This window comes from Drosophila hydei, unplaced genomic scaffold, assembly GCF_003285905.1.
Source record: "Drosophila hydei strain 15085-1641.00,03,60 unplaced genomic scaffold, DhydRS2 tig00000349-arrow-arrow-pilon, whole genome shotgun sequence".
Lineage (NCBI taxonomy): Eukaryota > Metazoa > Arthropoda > Insecta > Diptera > Drosophilidae > Drosophila > Drosophila hydei.
The window spans coordinates 35,379-54,005 of NW_022045714.1; the positions used below are offsets into that span (position 1 = coordinate 35,379).

General features: G+C 38.4%; 6 protein-coding genes across 17 annotated transcripts; 4 read left to right on the forward strand and 2 right to left on the reverse strand.

The window, feature by feature from the left end:
• Positions 1–555: 555 nt before the first annotated feature.
• Positions 556–8,154, forward strand: LOC111593415 (cytoplasmic dynein 1 intermediate chain). Of its 9 annotated transcripts, none has more exons than XM_023306148.2 (10): positions 556–679; positions 1,063–1,350; positions 1,425–1,571; positions 1,758–1,885; positions 2,399–2,431; positions 2,805–2,825; positions 4,246–4,293; positions 6,047–6,202; positions 6,365–7,287; positions 7,364–8,154. In XM_023306148.2, the coding sequence occupies exons 2-10, from the start codon at positions 1,196–1,198 to the stop codon at positions 7,715–7,717; spliced, it is 1,965 nt and encodes a 654-aa protein (XP_023161916.1). In that variant the 5' UTR covers positions 556–679; positions 1,063–1,195; the 3' UTR covers positions 7,718–8,154. The 9 variants fall into 9 exon arrangements, with proteins under 9 accessions (XP_023161916.1, XP_023161917.1, XP_023161918.1 ...); XM_023306149.2 differs by having other exon boundaries at positions 6,050–6,202; XM_023306150.2 differs by lacking the exon at positions 4,246–4,293 and having other exon boundaries at positions 6,026–6,202.
• Positions 8,155–8,704: 550 nt separating this feature from the next.
• On the forward strand, positions 8,705–11,689 carry LOC111593439 (annexin B10). Of its 2 annotated transcripts, XM_023306190.2 has the most exons (6): positions 8,705–8,763; positions 9,043–9,153; positions 9,236–9,947; positions 10,024–10,205; positions 10,380–10,382; positions 11,594–11,689. In XM_023306190.2, exons 2-6 carry the CDS (start codon positions 9,142–9,144, stop codon positions 11,648–11,650), a joined length of 966 nt encoding a protein of 321 aa, XP_023161958.2. In that variant the 5' UTR covers positions 8,705–8,763; positions 9,043–9,141; the 3' UTR covers positions 11,651–11,689. The 2 variants fall into 2 exon arrangements, with proteins under 2 accessions (XP_023161958.2, XP_023161959.2); XM_023306191.2 differs by lacking the exon at positions 10,380–10,382 and having other exon boundaries at positions 11,594–11,686.
• Positions 11,690–11,894: 205 nt separating this feature from the next.
• On the reverse strand, positions 11,895–13,382 carry LOC111593472 (TIP41-like protein). The gene is made up of 5 exons (XM_023306233.2): positions 13,253–13,382; positions 12,840–13,177; positions 12,552–12,771; positions 12,123–12,281; positions 11,895–12,062 (listed from the first exon to the last, which is right to left on the reverse strand). Exons 1-5 carry the CDS (start codon positions 13,262–13,264, stop codon positions 11,973–11,975), a joined length of 819 nt encoding a protein of 272 aa, XP_023162001.2. The 5' UTR covers positions 13,265–13,382; the 3' UTR covers positions 11,895–11,972.
• A 149-nt stretch (positions 13,383–13,531) lies between these two features.
• Positions 13,532–15,504, forward strand: LOC111593487 (xaa-Pro aminopeptidase 3). 3 transcript variants are annotated; one of them, XM_023306250.2, is made up of 4 exons: positions 13,532–13,648; positions 13,697–14,067; positions 14,121–14,931; positions 14,991–15,504. In XM_023306250.2, the coding sequence occupies exons 2-4, from the start codon at positions 13,735–13,737 to the stop codon at positions 15,401–15,403; spliced, it is 1,557 nt and encodes a 518-aa protein (XP_023162018.2). In that variant the 5' UTR covers positions 13,532–13,648; positions 13,697–13,734; the 3' UTR covers positions 15,404–15,504. The 3 variants fall into 3 exon arrangements, with proteins under 3 accessions (XP_023162018.2, XP_023162019.2, XP_023162017.2); XM_023306251.2 differs by having other exon boundaries at positions 13,703–14,067; XM_023306249.2 differs by having other exon boundaries at positions 13,532–14,067.
• A 93-nt stretch (positions 15,505–15,597) lies between these two features.
• On the reverse strand, positions 15,598–17,017 carry LOC111593488 (delta(3,5)-Delta(2,4)-dienoyl-CoA isomerase, mitochondrial). The gene is made up of 4 exons (XM_023306253.2): positions 16,858–17,017; positions 16,539–16,695; positions 15,851–16,475; positions 15,598–15,748 (listed from the first exon to the last, which is right to left on the reverse strand). Exons 1-4 carry the CDS (start codon positions 16,907–16,909, stop codon positions 15,650–15,652), a joined length of 933 nt encoding a protein of 310 aa, XP_023162021.2. The 5' UTR covers positions 16,910–17,017; the 3' UTR covers positions 15,598–15,649.
• A 251-nt stretch (positions 17,018–17,268) lies between these two features.
• On the forward strand, positions 17,269–18,573 carry LOC111593432 (ribokinase). Its single transcript, XM_023306178.2, has 3 exons — positions 17,269–17,520; positions 17,578–18,126; positions 18,187–18,573. Exons 1-3 carry the CDS (start codon positions 17,465–17,467, stop codon positions 18,497–18,499), a joined length of 918 nt encoding a protein of 305 aa, XP_023161946.2. The 5' UTR covers positions 17,269–17,464; the 3' UTR covers positions 18,500–18,573.
• The last annotated feature ends 54 nt before the right edge of the window (positions 18,574–18,627 follow it).

Consider the following 18,627-nt stretch of genomic DNA (forward strand, 5'->3'; position numbering starts at 1 on the left):
CACTTAATATGCCAATTGTAAACGATTGTCCCGTTATGTTGCAGTGCATGACAATCGCATTGAAAATGACAATGACAATGCCAACAAGTTCTCTCGTTAAGCTTTCTATTTCCATTCTTACGATTTCACTTGACGACCAAATGCGTTGAGCATTAATTAATGCCAGCTTGATAGTTCAACAAAACCACATTTTTCTTTTATTCAAGCAATCATTCAAGCAATGTCTGCAATTTACAAAGATATTTTTGAATTTCGGCGCACTCAAAGGCGTTGCCAGCTTAAAGTAATGCAGTTATTTTTTAAATTTTGCGGGCACACACAGACGCTGACAACTTAAGGCAATGACATAATTTGGCACTCTCATATATACATTTATTATACACGGATTACAATGGTTTTTATATTATTTACGTTAATGAGTGCTAGCAGCTTAATTAAATGTTTCAATATACGTTAAAAGCTCATCAGAAAGCAATAACTAAAGTGCTGTCACACTCGTCAACCAGCTAAAAGGTGGACAGTATTTTTCATATATCGATTACTTGGTATTTTTTCATTGATATTTACGGTTACACTAGATCTATTCGCAAAACATTGCAGTCGCGTTTTCAATTGGAATAAAATGTTATTTTAATTACAATTGGAATATATACAATTAGTTTGCAAACAACATTTCAAGGTGCGTTGTTAAAAATATGTTAAGTCTAAGTGTGTGCTGTTGTGTTCTTTTGCTGTACGGCTGTGAAAAAAAATGGGCCCACCAGCGAAAAAGTGGAAAACGACGTCACAACGTCGACAGCGCTGTCACTGCCAAAGCAAATGCTGCTGCTTCAGCTCATCTTTGAGTATTGATTTTTGCTTGGATGAGTGTGTGCGTGAATATGTGAGAAGCTATGTTGGCTGCAATACAATTTGCACACACACGCAGGCAAAGTTAACTTTTGGCCAGTTATTGTCGTTGTTCTTGTTGTTGGTGGTGACATCATCAAGCAGCTGCGCTTACCACTATTGCTTACAACTGATTCATTGTTTTGCCTTTTTCTATTTTCTTTTTTGCTGCAGCTTTCGAACTGCACTTGCTGTAGTAGTAGTTGTTGTTGTTGTATTCCCGTGTTCGCCTGAAAATCGCCCACCCCCTACTCCTTACTGAAGAGCAGCAGCTGTGAACAGTGTCGAGCGTTGCCACACCTCAAAAATGGATCGAAAGGCTGAGCTGGAGCGGAAAAAGGCCAAATTGGCAGCACTGCGCGAGGAGAAGGATCGCCGGCGCCGCGAAAAAGAAATCAAAGACATGGAAGAGGCAGCCGGCCGCATTGGCACCGGCACTGGCATCGACAAGGATCAACGCAAGTCAGTTAACCTATATATATAAATATATAGCATTAATAAATACATTGCATTATAATTATTCAATTTGCTTGCAGAGATTTAGATGAAATGCTTTCGTCACTAGGCGTTGCGCCCGTTTCGGAAGTGTTGTCCTCGCTGTCGTCAGCCAATTCGCTAACCTCGGATAATTCCAATACACAAACGCCCGATGTCAGCCTACAGGCAAATGTCAATGGACAGGGGTATATATAGATATATATTTTAAGCATAGCAGCAATTGCAGTGAGCAACATATGTTTAGGATTTGTTCAAGCTTGCCAGCAAACGATTTAGACTAGACTTTGTTTTAGCTGCAAATGCCTGTATATTGTATACTGTTCTATCTAAACTCTTGCATATTATCTAACTGTTTTACCGTTATATCCTAGCGCCGGCAAGAAGCAACCTTTGAATCTGAGCGTCTATAATGTGCAGGCCACAAACATTCCACCAAAGGAGACGCTCGTCTATACGAAGCAAACACAGACCACAAGCACCGGCGGACACGAACGTGATGGTATGATATATATCTGAATCATATACTCTACATGCACATCAATAATTAACTATGCTAGCTAGTATATAATACCCTTAACAATGTCTTACATTATATATATATATATATCTATACTATATATATGTATGGCTCCTGTGTAAACACTTTCCATAGTTTGTTTCCTACGAGTTATGTTTTTTTTTTGTTTTTCTTTACGTTAGTTATACTCTATATGTTTGTCTTTCTGAAATTGTCTGTATGCTTGCCCCGAACTACAGTATGTAATCGCGACGCTTAATTAACCTACTACAAATCCTTTTCCCATTATTTGTATTGCGCATCAAATACTCGAATCAGATAACTGATCTATATATATATATATATATATATATATATATATATATATATATATATATATATATATATATATATATATATATATATTTAAGATATAGAGAGCAAGCAAGCATTTAACATTTAAGTGAAATTCAATAACAAATACAGTTCTTTCTTGCCACTCATCGCCTCTGTCAGGATATATGGAGGATTGGTGGCGTCCACGTAAAGGTATTAAACATAGTCTTAAGCAGCGAAAACAATTTAGACAACAGCACACAATACATAATGGTAACCTCTCTCTGTCTATAACAGATATGCTAGATGTATACACATACATACATAAATAGATATATACACTATACACCCGCTCTATCTCTCTCTCTCTCTCGCTCACATTTTTCTTCATATCAATTTTATAGATCTTATGTTTTTTTACTATTGCATACGCTAAATATTTTTATTTTTGTGTATTTTAGGCATTTGTTTGAGCGCAATTTAATATTAATAATTTGTCTATTTACATTTTTCTTCCAACTTTTTTTATCTGTTCCTTGGTACGCACGCAAAAAATAAAAAAATATAAAAAAAAAAATAACTGCAGCTCATGCAACGGATTATTATGGTGAGTAGTTGTTGACTTTTCTCTATGTAAACTATCCAAGAATATTACCCCCAAAAAAGAAGAAAAAGAAATTGAAAAACCCTATCTATATAGCCCACCAACTATTTTTCTTTCTCTCTGTATATCTCTCTCTTGCTCGCTCGCTCTATGTAGCTTACTCGCTCTCTTTATTTATCTATGTATCTCTCTCTTAGCTCTCGCTAGTTTTTTTATATGTTTTAATGTAGTAGATCTATCCATAGTGCCTGTTGAACATATACTAAACAGAGTTATCTATATAAATATATATATACATATATATATTTATCAGATTCTAGAGAATTTGCTTATGCTATTCCCCCTCCACTATATCCATTTAATTATATTTGCATTTTATTGAGATATATATTTTCCATATATTTAAATATGTAGAGAGCATACAATATTCAGTTTGTATCAGCATTATATATATTATATATATATATATATCTTAACGAACGCATATCAGATTGTTCAACTCCACCCAATTTATAAGTTTTTTTGTTATTAATTTGTTTAAGTAGCTGAATTCACTTAAGTTTTCTTTTTAATTATTAATGATAATATTATTGCATATTTATTTAATATATAAACAAAAATATTGTTTCTTAAGTAGGAAACGAATAAGAATATTGCTTTGGATCCTTACTTTATTATTTTGCGATTATACGGCGTAACAACTGTTATACAGTATAACAGTTTGACTACTTTACGCTAGTCTTCAAATTTGTGTTAGGCGAAATTTGCCTGGTTTTATTTCCCATATCTATTGTCTAGCCAACAATTTTCCAACCCAAGTATCGAGTATATCTATATAAATTCATATATATACATACATATAAATAAATCTGATTGATTATAAGCTTAAGTCTACACACAATATGTAAGACACGCCTACACACACACACATATCCAACACGAATGCATGTAAAAGCACAGAAAATATGTACTATATAAAAAATACTTTATATATATATATATATATATATATATATATATATATATATTAGTATTTAGAGCAGTTGCAAAAGTTAACATTGTATTATAATTTATAAATGTCGCCGCTCTTGGTCGACTTGTGTGCTAATTGTATTTAATTTTTTACTATTTTTATATCGAATTCGTATCATGATTTATGTTTTATCTATATGCTACAGATATATCATATAACACGTCTCGAAACATACATATATATATGCCATATAATCGGTTGCTTTTATCGTTTTGTTCATCATTTAATGCCTTTTGTTCAAAATCACAAAAAAAAAAATATTTAAGGGCGGTTAAGCTCAACATTTGAGCCTCGGAAAAAACGAGTTGAGAAGAAAAACCAAATGAACTAAAATGAACAACTAAAATGTGTATATGTACAATATATTTTGTTTCTTTATATTTCTTCAAGATGAATACAATCTTAATCCGGGTTTAGAGTGGGAGGATGAATTCACAGGTAGGTACATCTCAAACAAAAGGCAAGAAAAAGAAAAACAGTGACGGGAATCGTGACATGAAGCAAAATAGGAACGTAAACAAATTCTAACTATATCAAAATAAAACAAAAAAATAAACTTCGCGCTGGCTGACACACACACACACATACACACACAGAGCTATATACACTATCTCCATTTCTGCGCTCGCGTTTTCCCTCTATGTCTCCATCTCTCTCGCTCTGTACAGTTAAAAAAGCCCCTGCCTACATGCATGATCTTCCATTTTGTATGTGCCTAACCTGAAATTCAATTTAAACCTCAATTCATTTTCATTCATCTATGCTAATTTCGTGCCACTAATTCTTGATTAAATCAAAAGAAAAAAAAAACTGGCTAACAAAAAGATCTAAAACATACCTTTGAAGACAAAAATATTCTTTAATTTTCTGTGGGGAATTGTCTAGCGCTTTTTGGTCCCTGTTTCTCTCTCCTTTCTTCACACAAACACATACACAGACCTCTTACTCTCTCGATCTGTCTGTCTCGCTCACTCTCTTAACAAGCACAGCAAGCGAAGCGCGTTTTAGGCGGCTCTCTTAAATGTACCGTTAAGTGTGTTGTCACTAATAACACGCAGCACACGCAACCAAAAGCGACCTCTATCGGCTCTTTATGTTAAATGTTAAATTAATGCAATGAAAAATGAAATAGAAAAATATATATTAATATATGTAATATATAATTAGCATAAATACATAATTTTAAGTGCAAAAAGTTTATAAACTGGGTGGAGAAGCAAAAAAAAAAAAACAAAAACAATTGATCAAATATTTAATGATACGAATTAGTGAAGCAAGCAAGAAGTGTCCACAGAGTGTAAACCCAAATACGTAATACATAATAATAATACCTCAAATATGCCTCCTTATATCTATTTCTCTCTCTATCTTTCTCTTATGCTGCCACGCTACATAAATATATATACATACATATATATATATATATTTATATATACATACACACATACATATATATTAACGGCGTATCAGTTTATCGAAAATTGTACATTTTTTTCAATTTTCATATATTTTTATTTATTTTTTATTAATTGGCTTTGTGTATTAAGTTGTACGGTGTCCAGCGTATAGCACAACTAACAGCATCTATACATACTTACACACACACCACACACACACACATGTACGCACGCACGCACATCTCTTATACGATATTGTACTTGTGTAAAAAAAACTATTAACTCCTTCGTATAACACAAGTATAAGCGAGCGAGCGTGTGTGTGCGTCTATTTCTCTCTCGCTCGGTCATGCACCTGACATCCCTACCTTCTCTTCGTTCTGGCCTATTCACACTCACACACGCAGTTGTGTGGAGGCAATTAGCACATGAAGAAGAATTTAGATTGTGCGCTCTCTTAATAGTTTCTCCCCTCGCTCTTTTTCCACTTTCACAATCACACACACATCCACACTGACACACAGAAGCCCTGTAATAAAGCCAAGACAAATAAATATAAAATGAAGTTGAAAAGATATAACAAATTTTGCAAGCAAGACAGAGACAACAATGCAAAAAGTAACTTAATGTAAAAACCAAAAAAGAATCCGTTAAAGCAGCTAAACAAAACCAAAGAGATAAAGAAAACCAAACAATCCAAATACAAGTAGAATTGTTCCTGTTCTGTCGATTGTCATGTTCCTTTAGCTGTGTTAGTTTTATACATTAAACAGTGCTTGCATTTGATGCCCAAGGAGATGACGAAGAGAGCTCGCTGCCACATCTGGATCATGGTTTTAGTTCCAAGCTGCCGCCTGGCTATCTCACTCACGGTCTGCCCACGGTGAAGGATGTGGCCCCAGCCATAACACCGCTCGAACAAAAGAAGGAACAGGAGGAGAAGAAGGAAGGTGAGTAACAACGGGCTACTAGAGATGTGCGCCAGACTATGTAACTGTCGTAAAAAGAATGAGGCTTGTCTTTTGAGCGCACATCTCTAAATTTAAACTTTGCCCGTTTGATGGCAATGGGAACTGTTTTTTTTTATGTTAATATTTACCGATTAATTGCAGTCAAGGAACTATCGGAGGAGCAAAAACAAATGATCATCTTATCGGAGGATTTTCAAAGGTTCGTATTGCGTGCAGGTCGTGTCATTGAACGTGCTCTCTCGGAGAATGTGGACATATACACCGATTACATTGGCTGCGGCGATAATGAGGAGGCAAACGATGAACGCTCGCATGCTCGTCTCTCACTGAATCGTGTCTTTTACGATGAGCGCTGGTCCAAGAATCGCTGTATCACTAGCATGGATTGGTCCACCCACTTTCCGGAATTGGTTGTAGCCTCCTATCACAACAACGAGGAGAGTCCCAATGAACCAGACGGCGTCGTTATGGTCTGGAATACGAAGTTCAAGAAGCAAACGCCCGAGGATGTTTTCCATTGTCAGAGTGCCGTGATGTCCACCTGCTTTGCCAAATTTAATCCCAATCTAATACTCGGCGGCACATACTCCGGTCAGATTGTACTTTGGGATAATCGCGTACAGAAACGTACGCCCATACAACGCACACCATTGAGTGCTGCTGCCCATACACATCCTGTTTACTGTCTGCAAATGGTGGGTACACAGAATGCTCACAATGTCATCTCCATATCATCGGATGGCAAATTGTGTTCGTGGTCCTTGGATATGTTGTCGCAGCCGCAGGATACGCTGGAGTTGCAGCAGCGTCAATCGAAGGCAATTGCCATTACATGCATGGCCTTCCCGGCCAACGAGATCAACAGCCTGGTCATGGGCAGTGAGGATGGATATGTCTATTCAGCTTCAAGGCACGGATTGCGCTCCGGCGTCAATGAGGTGTTTGAAAGGCATTTGGGTCCCATAACGGGCATCTCGACGCACTATAATCAATCGTCGCCCGACTTTGGGCATCTGTTTTTGACCTCATCAATCGATTGGACCATCAAGCTCTGGTCGCTCAAGGTAAATAGAGAGAACTGTCCCCGCTCTGTCGCCTTTGTCTTATCCACTATAAACACTCGGCTTATATATTTTGCAGGATACAAAGCCTTTGTACTCATTTGAGGATAACTCGGATTATGTGATGGATGTCGCCTGGTCGCCCGTTCATCCCGCTTTATTTGCTGCTGTCGATGGTAGCGGTCGCCTTGATTTATGGAATCTCAATCAAGATACCGAAGTACCAACGGCATCAATCGTCGTCGATGGTGCGCCAGCGCTCAATCGCGTCTCCTGGACGCCATCGGGTCTCCATGTCACCATCGGTGACGAGGCGGGCAAGCTCTATGTCTATGATGTGGCTGAGCATTTGGCGTTGCCATCGCGCGATGAATGGTCGCGATTCAATGCGACACTCAATGAGCTCAAAATGAATCAGAACGATGAGGTCTAAGCAGCAAACAACAACAGCAGCAACAACAACTAACCCAGGCATTAGTTTATAATAATGATATATGGAACAACAAAACAAAAAGCGTTTCGTTTATACACAAACAAAAAATCGTTATTATGCATCGCCAAAAAATGTTGGGGAAATATCTAATTTATATGCTTCAATTTATCATAATGCAATCATCCCCAGCCCCCCCTTAAATATGAAATATTTATTTATATGCTTGAGTGTATCAGAATTCAATCAAAATACAAGTCTTATACACGTTTCCACCCATATTCCACGATTGCGAGTTGGTTGCTTAGACTCGCCTTCAAGCGTAAAGTTCATTCAAAATGAATTTACACTGGCCTACATAAAATTCAAATAATACGATTGCGTTACATAATTGAAACGATTTTGAGTTTATAATACGACGAAACGTTTTGTTCTGATTTTGGTATTCTTTTTTTATAATTTATTTGATATACATATTAATAATATGTTTAGAACTGATTTCAATTTGTTTGCTATTCCAACTTTTTCCCCACGAGCTGTGTAAAAAAGAAAATTATATGAAGAAAAAAAGAAAGTTAATTATTAAAGTGGCAAACAAAACTTATGTACGCTTTTCTTTATATAATATACATAAAATAAAAAAACCAAATTTATATATATATATACATATATTATATATGGAGCGAACAAGTTGAGAATTGTATTTGAAATGTATGATAAAAAAATATAAGAAAAGCTAAACTAAACGAGATTAAATAAAGATAAAATGAATATACATAAAAAAAACCATATCTTTACACTCATATATATATACAATATCTTAATCATCTACATGAATCATGCGAATGGAATGCGTATTATGTGAGCGAGTGCCAAATGCATTGCCTTTTGTATGGCAAAGCCGTAGTTAAAGCGAAATTAAAAGCTTTTCTAGCAACAAAAAAAGCTTCGCCCCACGAATGGGCAGACAATTTCGTTTTTGTGTTTGCGTGTCAGTAGCAAACGGTGAAACCAAGCGACTAGTGCAAAACAGCGGTACCAAAGCAAAAGTAAAACAGAAGACAAAAACAAAAGCAATATCCTAACGAAGCACTGCAATTGCAGCAGCAATAATAACAAGCAAACAGCCGCTGAGACTTAACGAGTCTTCGTCAAATGTTATTGCAATTGCAACAACAGCCGCTAAGACTTAACGAGCCTACGTCAAATGGCAACAATCGCATAGAGGCAGCCGTTAAGACTCAACGCGTCGCCTTAGCATATTAATTGCGGCAATTAAGAAGCAAATATTTGGTACATGAAAACTTATCGAAACATTTCACTTGCAGCCACCGCGAACACTTAACGAATCTGCATCAAAACTGTGCAAAAGGAAAGCAAAACAGAAATAACCGTAACAAATCCAACAAGCAACAACCAAATTGCAAATGGACTACAAAGTGAGTACATTCTATTTGCAATTGAATCGATTCTCATAGTTTTTTCTTGGGTCTAAAAACAAACTGCTGACTCATCGTGTAGGCGGAGCCCTGTGTTACGGCACACAGTCCATTCAATGCGGCCAGCGACAGTCAGGAACTGCGCGGCGCTATGCGTGGCCTCGGCACAGACGAGCAGCAAATAATCGACATCCTGACCACACGTAACAATGCACAGCGACAGCTGATTAGCGCCGCCTATGCAACGGAATTCGAAAGAGATCTGATTGACGATCTGAAAGGTGAACTGGGCGGTAAATTTGAAAATGTAATTGTGGCACTGATGATGCCGCCGGTGGAGTACCTCTGCCAGCAACTGCACTCGGCAATGGCCGGCATGGGCACCGAGGAGGCGACTCTTGTCGAAATTCTGTGCACCAAAACGAACGAGGAAATGCAACAAATTGTTGCCAGCTACGAGGAGCAATGGGGCCGCCCGTTAGCCGAGCAAATGTGCAGCGAAACGTCGGGTTTCTTTCGACGACTGCTCACATTGATTGTGACCGGTGTGCGTGACCCGCTGAATACACCAGTTGACCCTGACCTGGCTAAGGACCAGGCCTCACAACTCTTTGCTGCCGGCGAGGCCAAACTGGGCACCGATGAGGAGGTCTTTAATCGCATCATGTCCCATGCCAGCTTCCCCCAATTGCGTTTGGTCTTCGAGGAATACAAAGAGCTAACGGGTCAGACCATCGAGCAGGCCATCAAGCATGAGATGGCCGATGAGCTGCATGAAGCCATGATGGCCATAGGTTTGTTTCCCACCCATTCCCACTCTCGCTCTCTCTTTCTCTAAGTTTTGACTGTTGATTTTGCATCGTCTTGCAGTGGAGTGCGTCCAATCACCGGCAGCTTTCTTTGCCAATCGCTTGTACAAGGCCATGGATGGAGCTGGCACAGATGATGACACTCTAATACGCATCATTGTCAGCCGTTCAGAGATCGATCTAGCCACCATTAAGCAGGAGTTCGAACGCATCTACAATCGCACGCTACACAGCGCCATTGAGGTAGGTTTATCTACATATATATATATATATATATATTATATATATGTATATTTATATTTTAAAATTATAGTTATTAATGTATTGCATTTTCCACTTTTGCTTTTCGTATTCCTGTCTTACACATTTCCTTATTGTTCATGTTGTTGTTCTTGTTGTACTTGTCCTTGGTGCTAGGATGTAAGTATTGGTTGCCTGGTACAGTTCGATATATACGCACATATATATATCTATATACATATATATAAATATATATATATAAATATATATATATATATATATTTATATATATATATATATATATATATATATATATATATATATATATATCTGCTTGGTGTATGGTATTATCAATTAGCGAACTATTTATATGGGCAATTCCAGCAAAACAAAACATTTTACAAAATTTCTAAAAAAAAAAAAAACAATTTTAAAATTTTTCTAAATTTTTTTCTATGGCTTAGTATTTTGGTTAACACTTAAGTAGTGATATTTTAGTGCATATGGGTTGGTAGCCTTTAAGTGCTTGATTAACTTTCTAGGTCTGAGCTTTAGTTACCTTAACAAAGAGATTCGAATCCAGCTCTAGTTTACTGTTAGCTAAGAAATCAGAAATAGGTTTATATAACACTCAGTTTATATAACACTCAAAAGGCTAAACCAACAGTTAATTATATCATATATAGTAGCACGATTTAGGATAAAGTATATAAATTAATTTATCGAATGATGTTTCCTACAAAGCTTCAATAGACAGATATTAATACGATTTTGTATTTGATAAACAGTAAAATTTCAATCTTCAACTGATTATTTCTTATAGAGCTATATGATATAGTCGTTCGACTAAGTATCGATATTCCAGAGCTCTGAGATCCATTTGAAAACAGCAAAACCTTAAAGCTATGAGTTTCTGATTTTAGGCTTGCTATAAAGAATTATAGCAGTCAGCAATATCGGCCTAGCTCATATATCTGACTTTATTTATATTTTATATTATATATATATTATATTTTCGGATATCTTTAAAAACAAACACATTGTTTTATATGGTAGCTACATCGATTAGTACAAATCGGAGAGAGCTTACTTCGATTTAGATATAAAAACTCTTATGTGCAAATGAGATAGACGAACAGAAAGCTTGTTGAGCGTTAAGCGATTGTTCATACTGATCAAGAATATGTATATAATGTTAGCCTCTTCTACCATACACTAAAATCAATTTTATTTATAATTTTAACTATAATCAAAGCAATTTTTTACAATTGAAACAAATTCTATTTAAGTTTAGATCAAATTTCGCCTGGATATGCCCATATATATATATATATATAGTTCGATTTATGCAGTTTCATAACATTAGCTAATTTCAATATCTCTTTTTGCAGTCGGAAACATCGGGCGATTATAAACGCGCTTTGACCGCATTGCTGGGCGGCGCTTAACTTGGCCCAAGGCGCACAATACAAATGAAATTAAATTGTTATTAATATTATAAATATATATATATATATATACGTATATGTATGCTATATGCGCTTAAATCAATTATTAGTTATAGGCGCGCTTTCATTGTCGCACAATAAATATATATTTAAATATACACACATATATATTCATATAATTACCAAAATTAAATATTACATAAAATTAGTTGAACTTAAACATTTTCAACAATTGATTTTTGTGTGGAAAAAATTGGCCTTATTGCGATATTGATGCATCGATAAGAAAATAAAAATCAAATGGAAAAGCAGTATAACTGAGCTATTTGAAATACAATTTGTGCAGCTCCTTTGCTTTGACGGGCAGAAAGTTTTGCATTTCATCGGGGCTCGTCCAGTAACTAGTCGACGACTGCAGAGGGAAAATAGATTAGCTAGTAATACAGGTGTGTGTGTTTGTGTGTGTGTTTACCTGCAGCTCGGAACAGGGCGCCTCACGATGTATGTACTCCTTGAGTATATAGTCATTCTCGATCTCGCAATGGAAGCGCGTATCATGCATTCGTATGAGAACATCGTCGATTCTCAGAAAGTGACGTAACAGCACAAAGAAACCGGAGGGCATGACACGCTGACAAACGATAAAAGGATAAATAATATATAGTATATAAGCAATAGATAGATATAGAGATCTACAACTAAGATTGGCCTGCCAGACAGCCAGATGGAACACTGGACAGCTTATCGTCAGGTAAATGTAACTATATACAAGTTGGAGCTACAGTCAACATCATTAGCTTAGAGCAGCAGGTGAATCTACATTTCAATATAAACAGACTGACAGCTGAAGCAACGCTCGAATATACAGGCTGTCTGACCATACTATCTGTAGGCAACTTACAATGCGCACACTCATCACGGAAATGCCATGATCGTGCAGCTCATCCTCGTATAGTGTGAGATCGTGATAAAACAGAATATTTTCACGCTGCATCAGTTTCATTTTGTTGAGCGTTTGATCTGTGGTCTCTGAGCGAAATTGTGCATTCAATGTGCCCTGATATGTGGATGTGAATGTCCAATCGAAGGGTTTGTATTTCTGTTCCATGTTCTGTTCGGCGCTGCAAGGTCGAAAGGTATTTGACTGAAGGTTAAAATGCAAAAGAAATAAATGTCCAGTTGCTGTTACCGCGTTTCGCGCCATTCCTGAGCGCAGGCCACCTCGACGGCTGCTTGTTTGCCATTGGCGACCAGAGCAAGTGCATCCATGGGCTTGAATTCCATGAGGGCGCCATCTTTGTGCTGCAGGACGAGCTTATTTTTATGAAACACCATATCGGGCAGGTGGGGAAGCTCCAGCGTATGCTGATAGTGGCAGAGCTCACAGCGATTGGCATCATCCTTATCGCAGCACTTATCGCTGCCCAAATGGCACATGCTCTTCAATATGTGTGACTTCTCATAGCTAATGGACCAATCATTAAACCGTATCGACTCGCAGTCCACCGGCAAACGTAGCACACCGCACTACAAATGATATATGATAACGTATACACATGCGCCTCTGCCTACAGGTGGGTCAGCTACAACTTCCTCACTTACTTCATTTGCCATTTCGAATATGTTAGTTTTTGCGAGATTTTCTAAATAAATAATACTTTCTCAAGATCAAACGCAAAATTATGCGGCAGTGTAGATGTACATTTGTCTATCGATTATTTATTTTGAAATCCTTGCAAAAAGTGTCATCGATATATTTTTTGCAAATTATTTATCAAGGAGCTATCAGCTAATTAAAATATAATTTGAGTAATACACTTAACTTCGATTTTCTTTTTTTTTCCGATTCCTATTATTATTATTATTATTATTATTTTTAGCAATATATCGCGTTAATAATCAACTATTGTTCGTTTGACATCTCTAAGGCGAAGCGGCAAATGTTTTTGTTTTTGTCAAATATTCTATTTTCTAGGTTGTCGTAGATTTACAAATTTTGTACGTATTTATTTATTTAAAATTATCAAAAAATAACATATCGTACAGATATAGAACAAAACTAGCTGAATTGCCTTATCGACGTTATGATTGCATTAAAACGCCTGCCACGTTTTTGCCTGCTGCGGGCCCTTGGCAACCAACCAAAATTTTCCACATACTCAACTTCTCGAATGTGCAAGGCCCAAATCACTGCAGAGGAAGTTCGCAGTCTGGCTGATGCACTCAAAAATGGACTACGTGCCTTGGGCCAACCCACAAGCGCAACGCATCCGCATTTGATAAAGCCACACGAATTGGTACCCGGCGTGGAACAGTCTGAATTTCAAACAAGACGCATACGCCTTATGGAAGGTATACAAACGTATGCGGAGGGTTTTGGGAACGAATTTAACGGACGCGCCTCCAAAGCGCACATGGTAAGCCGGCTGTCGAATCACATATTCACATATTTACAACACACATCTTTTAGCTGGTCATTGGGGCTGCTTGCAAAAAGTATATGAGCGGCAAGATACCCTATGTATTTCGTCAAAACTCAGACTTTTACTATCTAACCGGCTGCTTAGAACCAGACTCGGTGCTTTTGCTCACTATTGATGAGTCTGGGACTGTGCAATCAATATTGTTTATGCGCCCTAAGGATCCGCATGCTGAACTGTGGGATGGCCCGCGCACTGGTCCCGACTATGCCGTGCAATTATTTGGGGTGCAGGAGGCATTGCCCATCGAAAGCTTCCATCAGACGTTGAATGCACGTTTTCATCAATTGAAACCACATTTGTGGTTTGATCTAAACCAGTCGGAGCAGGCAAGTGTAACGGATGCCCTCCTTCAAGTGTGCAACAGTGAACGCACCCACTTATTGCCCGTTTGTACGTTCGTGGAAAATATGCGATTGATTAAATCGCCTGCCGAAATGGAGTTGATGCGCAGAACCTGTTCAATAGCCTCAAATGCTTTTAATGAGGTCATGGCTGAGACGCGTCCCGGTCAATCGGAGCATCAGCTTTATGCTGCCATCGACTTTAAATGCCGCATGCGCAGCGCTAGCTACTTGGCTTACCCTCCAGTTGTGGCAGCTGGCCGAAATGCTACGGTTATACACTATGTGAACAATACACAAATTCTTCAGCCACAGGAGTTGCTGCTAATGGATGCAGGCTGTGAGTATGGCGGGTATACAAGCGATATAACACGAACCTGGCCGGTCAGCGGACAATTCACAGAGCCCCAGCGCACGCTTTACGACATGATGGAGCAGCTGCAAAAGGAGATAATCGGTATATATCTATTCATAAGCTTACACAATTTTTCTACATATTTCGTTTTTGATTTGTAGAGTTAATTATGCAACCGGGCGGTGAGACTTTGGATCAACTGTTCGAATCATCATGTTATAAGTTGGGCAAATATCTACAGGAAATCGGTTTAGTTGCCAAGCACTTGACTGACCACAAGGAGCTAGCCACGCAGGGTTATAAATTCTGCCCGCATCATGTTTCCCATTATTTGGGCATGGATGTTCACGATACACCCCATGTGCCGCGCAATACACGCATCCAACAAGGCATGGTATTCACGGTCGAGCCGGGCATCTATATTGATGAGAAGCGCACAGATGTGCCATCAGAATTTCGTGGCATTGGCATACGGATCGAGGATGATGTCTTAATTAATGAAAAGGGGCAGGTGGAAGTATTAACCGCTAGCTGTGTGAAGGAACGACGTGCACTGGAGGATCTGTTTAAATAGTATGCTAATCGAAACGGCCTATACCAAAATTCCTAGTCATAATTTAGTTGTACTATGCACATATGTATACAGCTTATGAATGCATATGTGTGTATATATATGTGTATATATATATATACATATTGACTTAAGTTATAACCAGATATTAAGTATGCGCCACATTAGCCAAGTGTTCAATGTACAAAGAGTATATATAGTAATAGAAAGAATATATATTATTGTTCAAGTATGAAGAGAGTTCGCTGCTTAAAGTTTGGCAAATACAGGCTTCTCATCCTTTGTAAGCTGGGCAGCTACAGCTTGTGCAAAGTCCTCTGATTGTAAATTTAATTTGTTAATAACGCGCTGAAAAGATAACGTGTAAAGCATAAAATATATATTAATACATATATATCTTAAATATTAATTGCAGTTTTTTTAAATATTAATTGTAGCATGGTGTCTTACAATGTGGTCGAGTCCTTCTTGATTGGTATGATCTAACGAATAGACCATGTTTTCCTTGGTAGCCTGCACGGCTATAGGACTTTTGCTGGCAATGTCCGCGGCCAGCGCTATAGCGCCTTCTAGCAGGGAGTTCTTGTCTGGGTATACGCGACTGATCAAGCCGCTACGCTCAGCCTCAGCAGATTCAAATCGGCGACCCGTAAAGCACAGCTCGCGTGCCAACGATTGGCTGCCAATTGCCTTTGGCAGCCGTTGCAGTGTACCAACATCGGCGGCCATGCCAATATCTACCTCCTTCACCTGGAAAAATGCATCCTGTGTACTGTATCGTATGTCCGCAGCGGTAATTAAATCAACGCCAGCGCCAATGCAAGCCTGATGCACGGCCATAATAACAGGCTTAGGACACAGCTCCACGGCACTAATCGAATCCTGATACAACTTTATGGCACGATCAAGAATAACGCCCTTGCGTGCTACGTCATCATAGTCAGCCAGCTGCTGGCTCATGCTCATCATGGAAGACAAATCAATGCCGGCACAGAAATGTTTGCCTGCAGCAGAGAGTACAATGGCGCGACAATCTGGATTGATGGCTAGCGTTTCAAAGCAGGTTTTGATCTCACTGCAGAGCGAGGGGGGGATTGTAGTAATACATATACTTGTTTATATATATATATGAACTTACAGCCACATATCTCTGTTCATGGCATTCAGTTTTTTGGGTCGATTCAGCTCCACATGAAAGACAAAAGGTTTCGGTGTGCTAATGGCCAATGTTTTGAACTGTTCGGACACCTCGTTAGCAGCCTGTGCGCTACTGTTATTACGGTGTGGTTGCATGGCTAATAAAGATAAAGTGGTGCAAGGTTTTAAAAGACTGATCTAATAATTGTAGCTGCCACAGATTTGGACTTTGCACCGGTCAGTTGGACCTGGGTTTAATAAGTTAAGTTGCAAATGCAATGATTATCCCAAGCAATACATAGACAGCTGGTCACACTCACCAGCTACTCGCGGTGCCAGTCTTAGGACATTTGTTATTCTTGTTAGCGACATAATTTTTGTATTAAAGAAATTCGTAAAAAGCAGGCTTTTATATATTTATATAGTTGTTGACACTTGTTGCACTTGTAATCGTAGCGACAAGTGCGAAAAGATGTTTTCAGTTATCGATAGTGTAAGCGATAATATTAGATGTATATTCCTAACTTGGGAGATTAATTAATCATTAATGTGTAACGGTCTTTTTTTGTAAGAATTTTCGAATTTAGGAAATATTAATGAAAAATATGTTTTATATTTACAGGTATACTCTACTGCTTATAATCATCTACATTTTTATTTTATTATAGCACTTATAAGCTTTTTGAAAACGATATTTGCGTCTATCGATAGTTGGAATATCGTGCGCCGTCAGACTTGACCAACGCAAAGTTTCTGCGGGCTTTTGGGGGAGGCAGAACAAAACCAGCGCAAATAATGGCATTTGTTGCTGTTGCCGCTGATAAGACTCATCTGCTGCAATTTCAATTGTTGCCAATTATCAAAGGCAAACAAGGCTCTTAAGATTAGCACATACATCATTGATACGCGGAAAAAACCCTAAGTAAAATGAGCGATACTCTGGACGTGCTCGTCTTTGGCTCGGCGATCATAGATTTTATATGGTAAATAGATTCAAAGAGATGCAACAATTGTTATTAGCAAACTCTAAACTTTTTCAGCTATACTCCCCGTTTGCCTAAAGCGGGTGAAACGCTGCATGGCCATAAATTTCAAACAGGATTCGGGGGCAAGGGTGCCAATCAATGTGTGGCAGCTGCTCGACAGGGCTCCAAAACAGCTTTAATTGCCAAACTGGGAGCGGATACCTTTGGTAGTGACTATCTATGTCAGTTGCGAGCTGAAAATGTGAATGTGGAGCATGTTCAACAACTGGACGGCCAAACAACGGGCATAGCTCAAATTGCAGTCTCTGACGGTGGCGAGAATAACATCATAATCGTCGTGGGTGCCAACAATTTGCTCAATGCTAGTGATGTGAGAGCTGCAGCGGAACATTTTGCCAAGTCCAAGGTGCTAGTCTGTCAGCTAGAGACGCCTATCGAGGCAACGATGGAGGCATTGCGTCAATTCTCCGGTATATCTATATTGAATGCGGCGCCAGCATTGAAGCAGACGCCAACTGAATTGCTTAAATTGTCTAGCATTCTGTGTGTCAACGAGACGGAGGCGGCGCTCATGACAGACGTCAAGAGCATCGATACTATAAGGTATATACAAATAAATATATATATGAATCTGTATATATTAATAGATTATTTGCCTTACAGCGAGGCAAATGCAGCTTTGACCCGTCTCATTGAGCTGGGAGCCAATACGGTAATCATCACACTTGGTAAATTGGGCGCTGTCTATGCCTCGAAAGATGCGTCTCGTGATTACGAACTGGTGCCTGCTCCAATTGTTCCCTCGGAGCTGGTTTTGGATACAACGGGAGCTGGAGATGCATTCATTGGCGCTTTGGCTAACAGCCTAGCGCGTTACCCGGACCTAACGCTAGCTGATCACATTGCAGCTGCCTGCGAAGTGGCGTCCAAGTCAGTGCAGCAACTGGGAACACAGTCAAGCTTTCCGCATGCTTGAGAAAGAGAGAAAAGAAAATGTTGAGCAAAAATAAACCAAATGATTTATATACAAAAAAAAAAACACCTTAGTCCAGAGTTGGATATGTGATAATAATTTACATATGCATAGGACAATATACACATTTA

Excerpts from the sequence above, each read along its gene's own strand:
- LOC111593415 (XM_023306148.2), top strand. The coding sequence starts at position 1,196 with ATGGATCGAAAGGCTGAGCTGGAGCGGAAAAAGGCCAAATTGGCAGCA. Across the intron at positions 2,826-4,245 it reads TCATGCAACGGATTATTATG|ATGAATACAATCTTAATCCG; the intron begins GTGAGTAGTTGT and ends TATTTCTTCAAG. Across the intron at positions 6,203-6,364 it reads ACAGGAGGAGAAGAAGGAAG|TCAAGGAACTATCGGAGGAG; the intron begins GTGAGTAACAAC and ends GATTAATTGCAG.
- LOC111593439 (XM_023306190.2), top strand. Across the intron at positions 9,948-10,023 it reads TGAAGCCATGATGGCCATAG|TGGAGTGCGTCCAATCACCG; the intron begins GTTTGTTTCCCA and ends ATCGTCTTGCAG.
- LOC111593472 (XM_023306233.2), bottom strand. Across the intron at positions 12,772-12,839 it reads CAGGAATGGCGCGAAACGCG|CGCCGAACAGAACATGGAAC; the intron begins GTAACAGCAACT and ends TCGACCTTGCAG. Across the intron at positions 12,063-12,122 it reads CGCCCTGTTCCGAGCTGCAG|TCGTCGACTAGTTACTGGAC; the intron begins GTAAACACACAC and ends TTCCCTCTGCAG.
- LOC111593487 (XM_023306249.2), top strand. The coding sequence starts at position 13,735 with ATGATTGCATTAAAACGCCTGCCACGTTTTTGCCTGCTGCGGGCCCTT. Across the intron at positions 14,068-14,120 it reads GCGCCTCCAAAGCGCACATG|CTGGTCATTGGGGCTGCTTG; the intron begins GTAAGCCGGCTG and ends CACATCTTTTAG. Across the intron at positions 14,932-14,990 it reads GCTGCAAAAGGAGATAATCG|AGTTAATTATGCAACCGGGC; the intron begins GTATATATCTAT and ends TTTGATTTGTAG.
- LOC111593488 (XM_023306253.2), bottom strand. The coding sequence starts at position 16,909 with ATGTCGCTAACAAGAATAACAAATGTCCTAAGACTGGCACCGCGAGTA. Across the intron at positions 16,696-16,857 it reads ACTGGCACCGCGAGTAGCTG|CCATGCAACCACACCGTAAT; the intron begins GTGAGTGTGACC and ends TATCTTTATTAG. Across the intron at positions 16,476-16,538 it reads ATGAACAGAGATATGTGGCT|TGAGATCAAAACCTGCTTTG; the intron begins GTAAGTTCATAT and ends CTCGCTCTGCAG.
- LOC111593432 (XM_023306178.2), top strand. The coding sequence starts at position 17,465 with ATGAGCGATACTCTGGACGTGCTCGTCTTTGGCTCGGCGATCATAGAT. Across the intron at positions 17,521-17,577 it reads GCGATCATAGATTTTATATG|CTATACTCCCCGTTTGCCTA; the intron begins GTAAATAGATTC and ends AAACTTTTTCAG. Across the intron at positions 18,127-18,186 it reads AAGAGCATCGATACTATAAG|CGAGGCAAATGCAGCTTTGA; the intron begins GTATATACAAAT and ends TTTGCCTTACAG.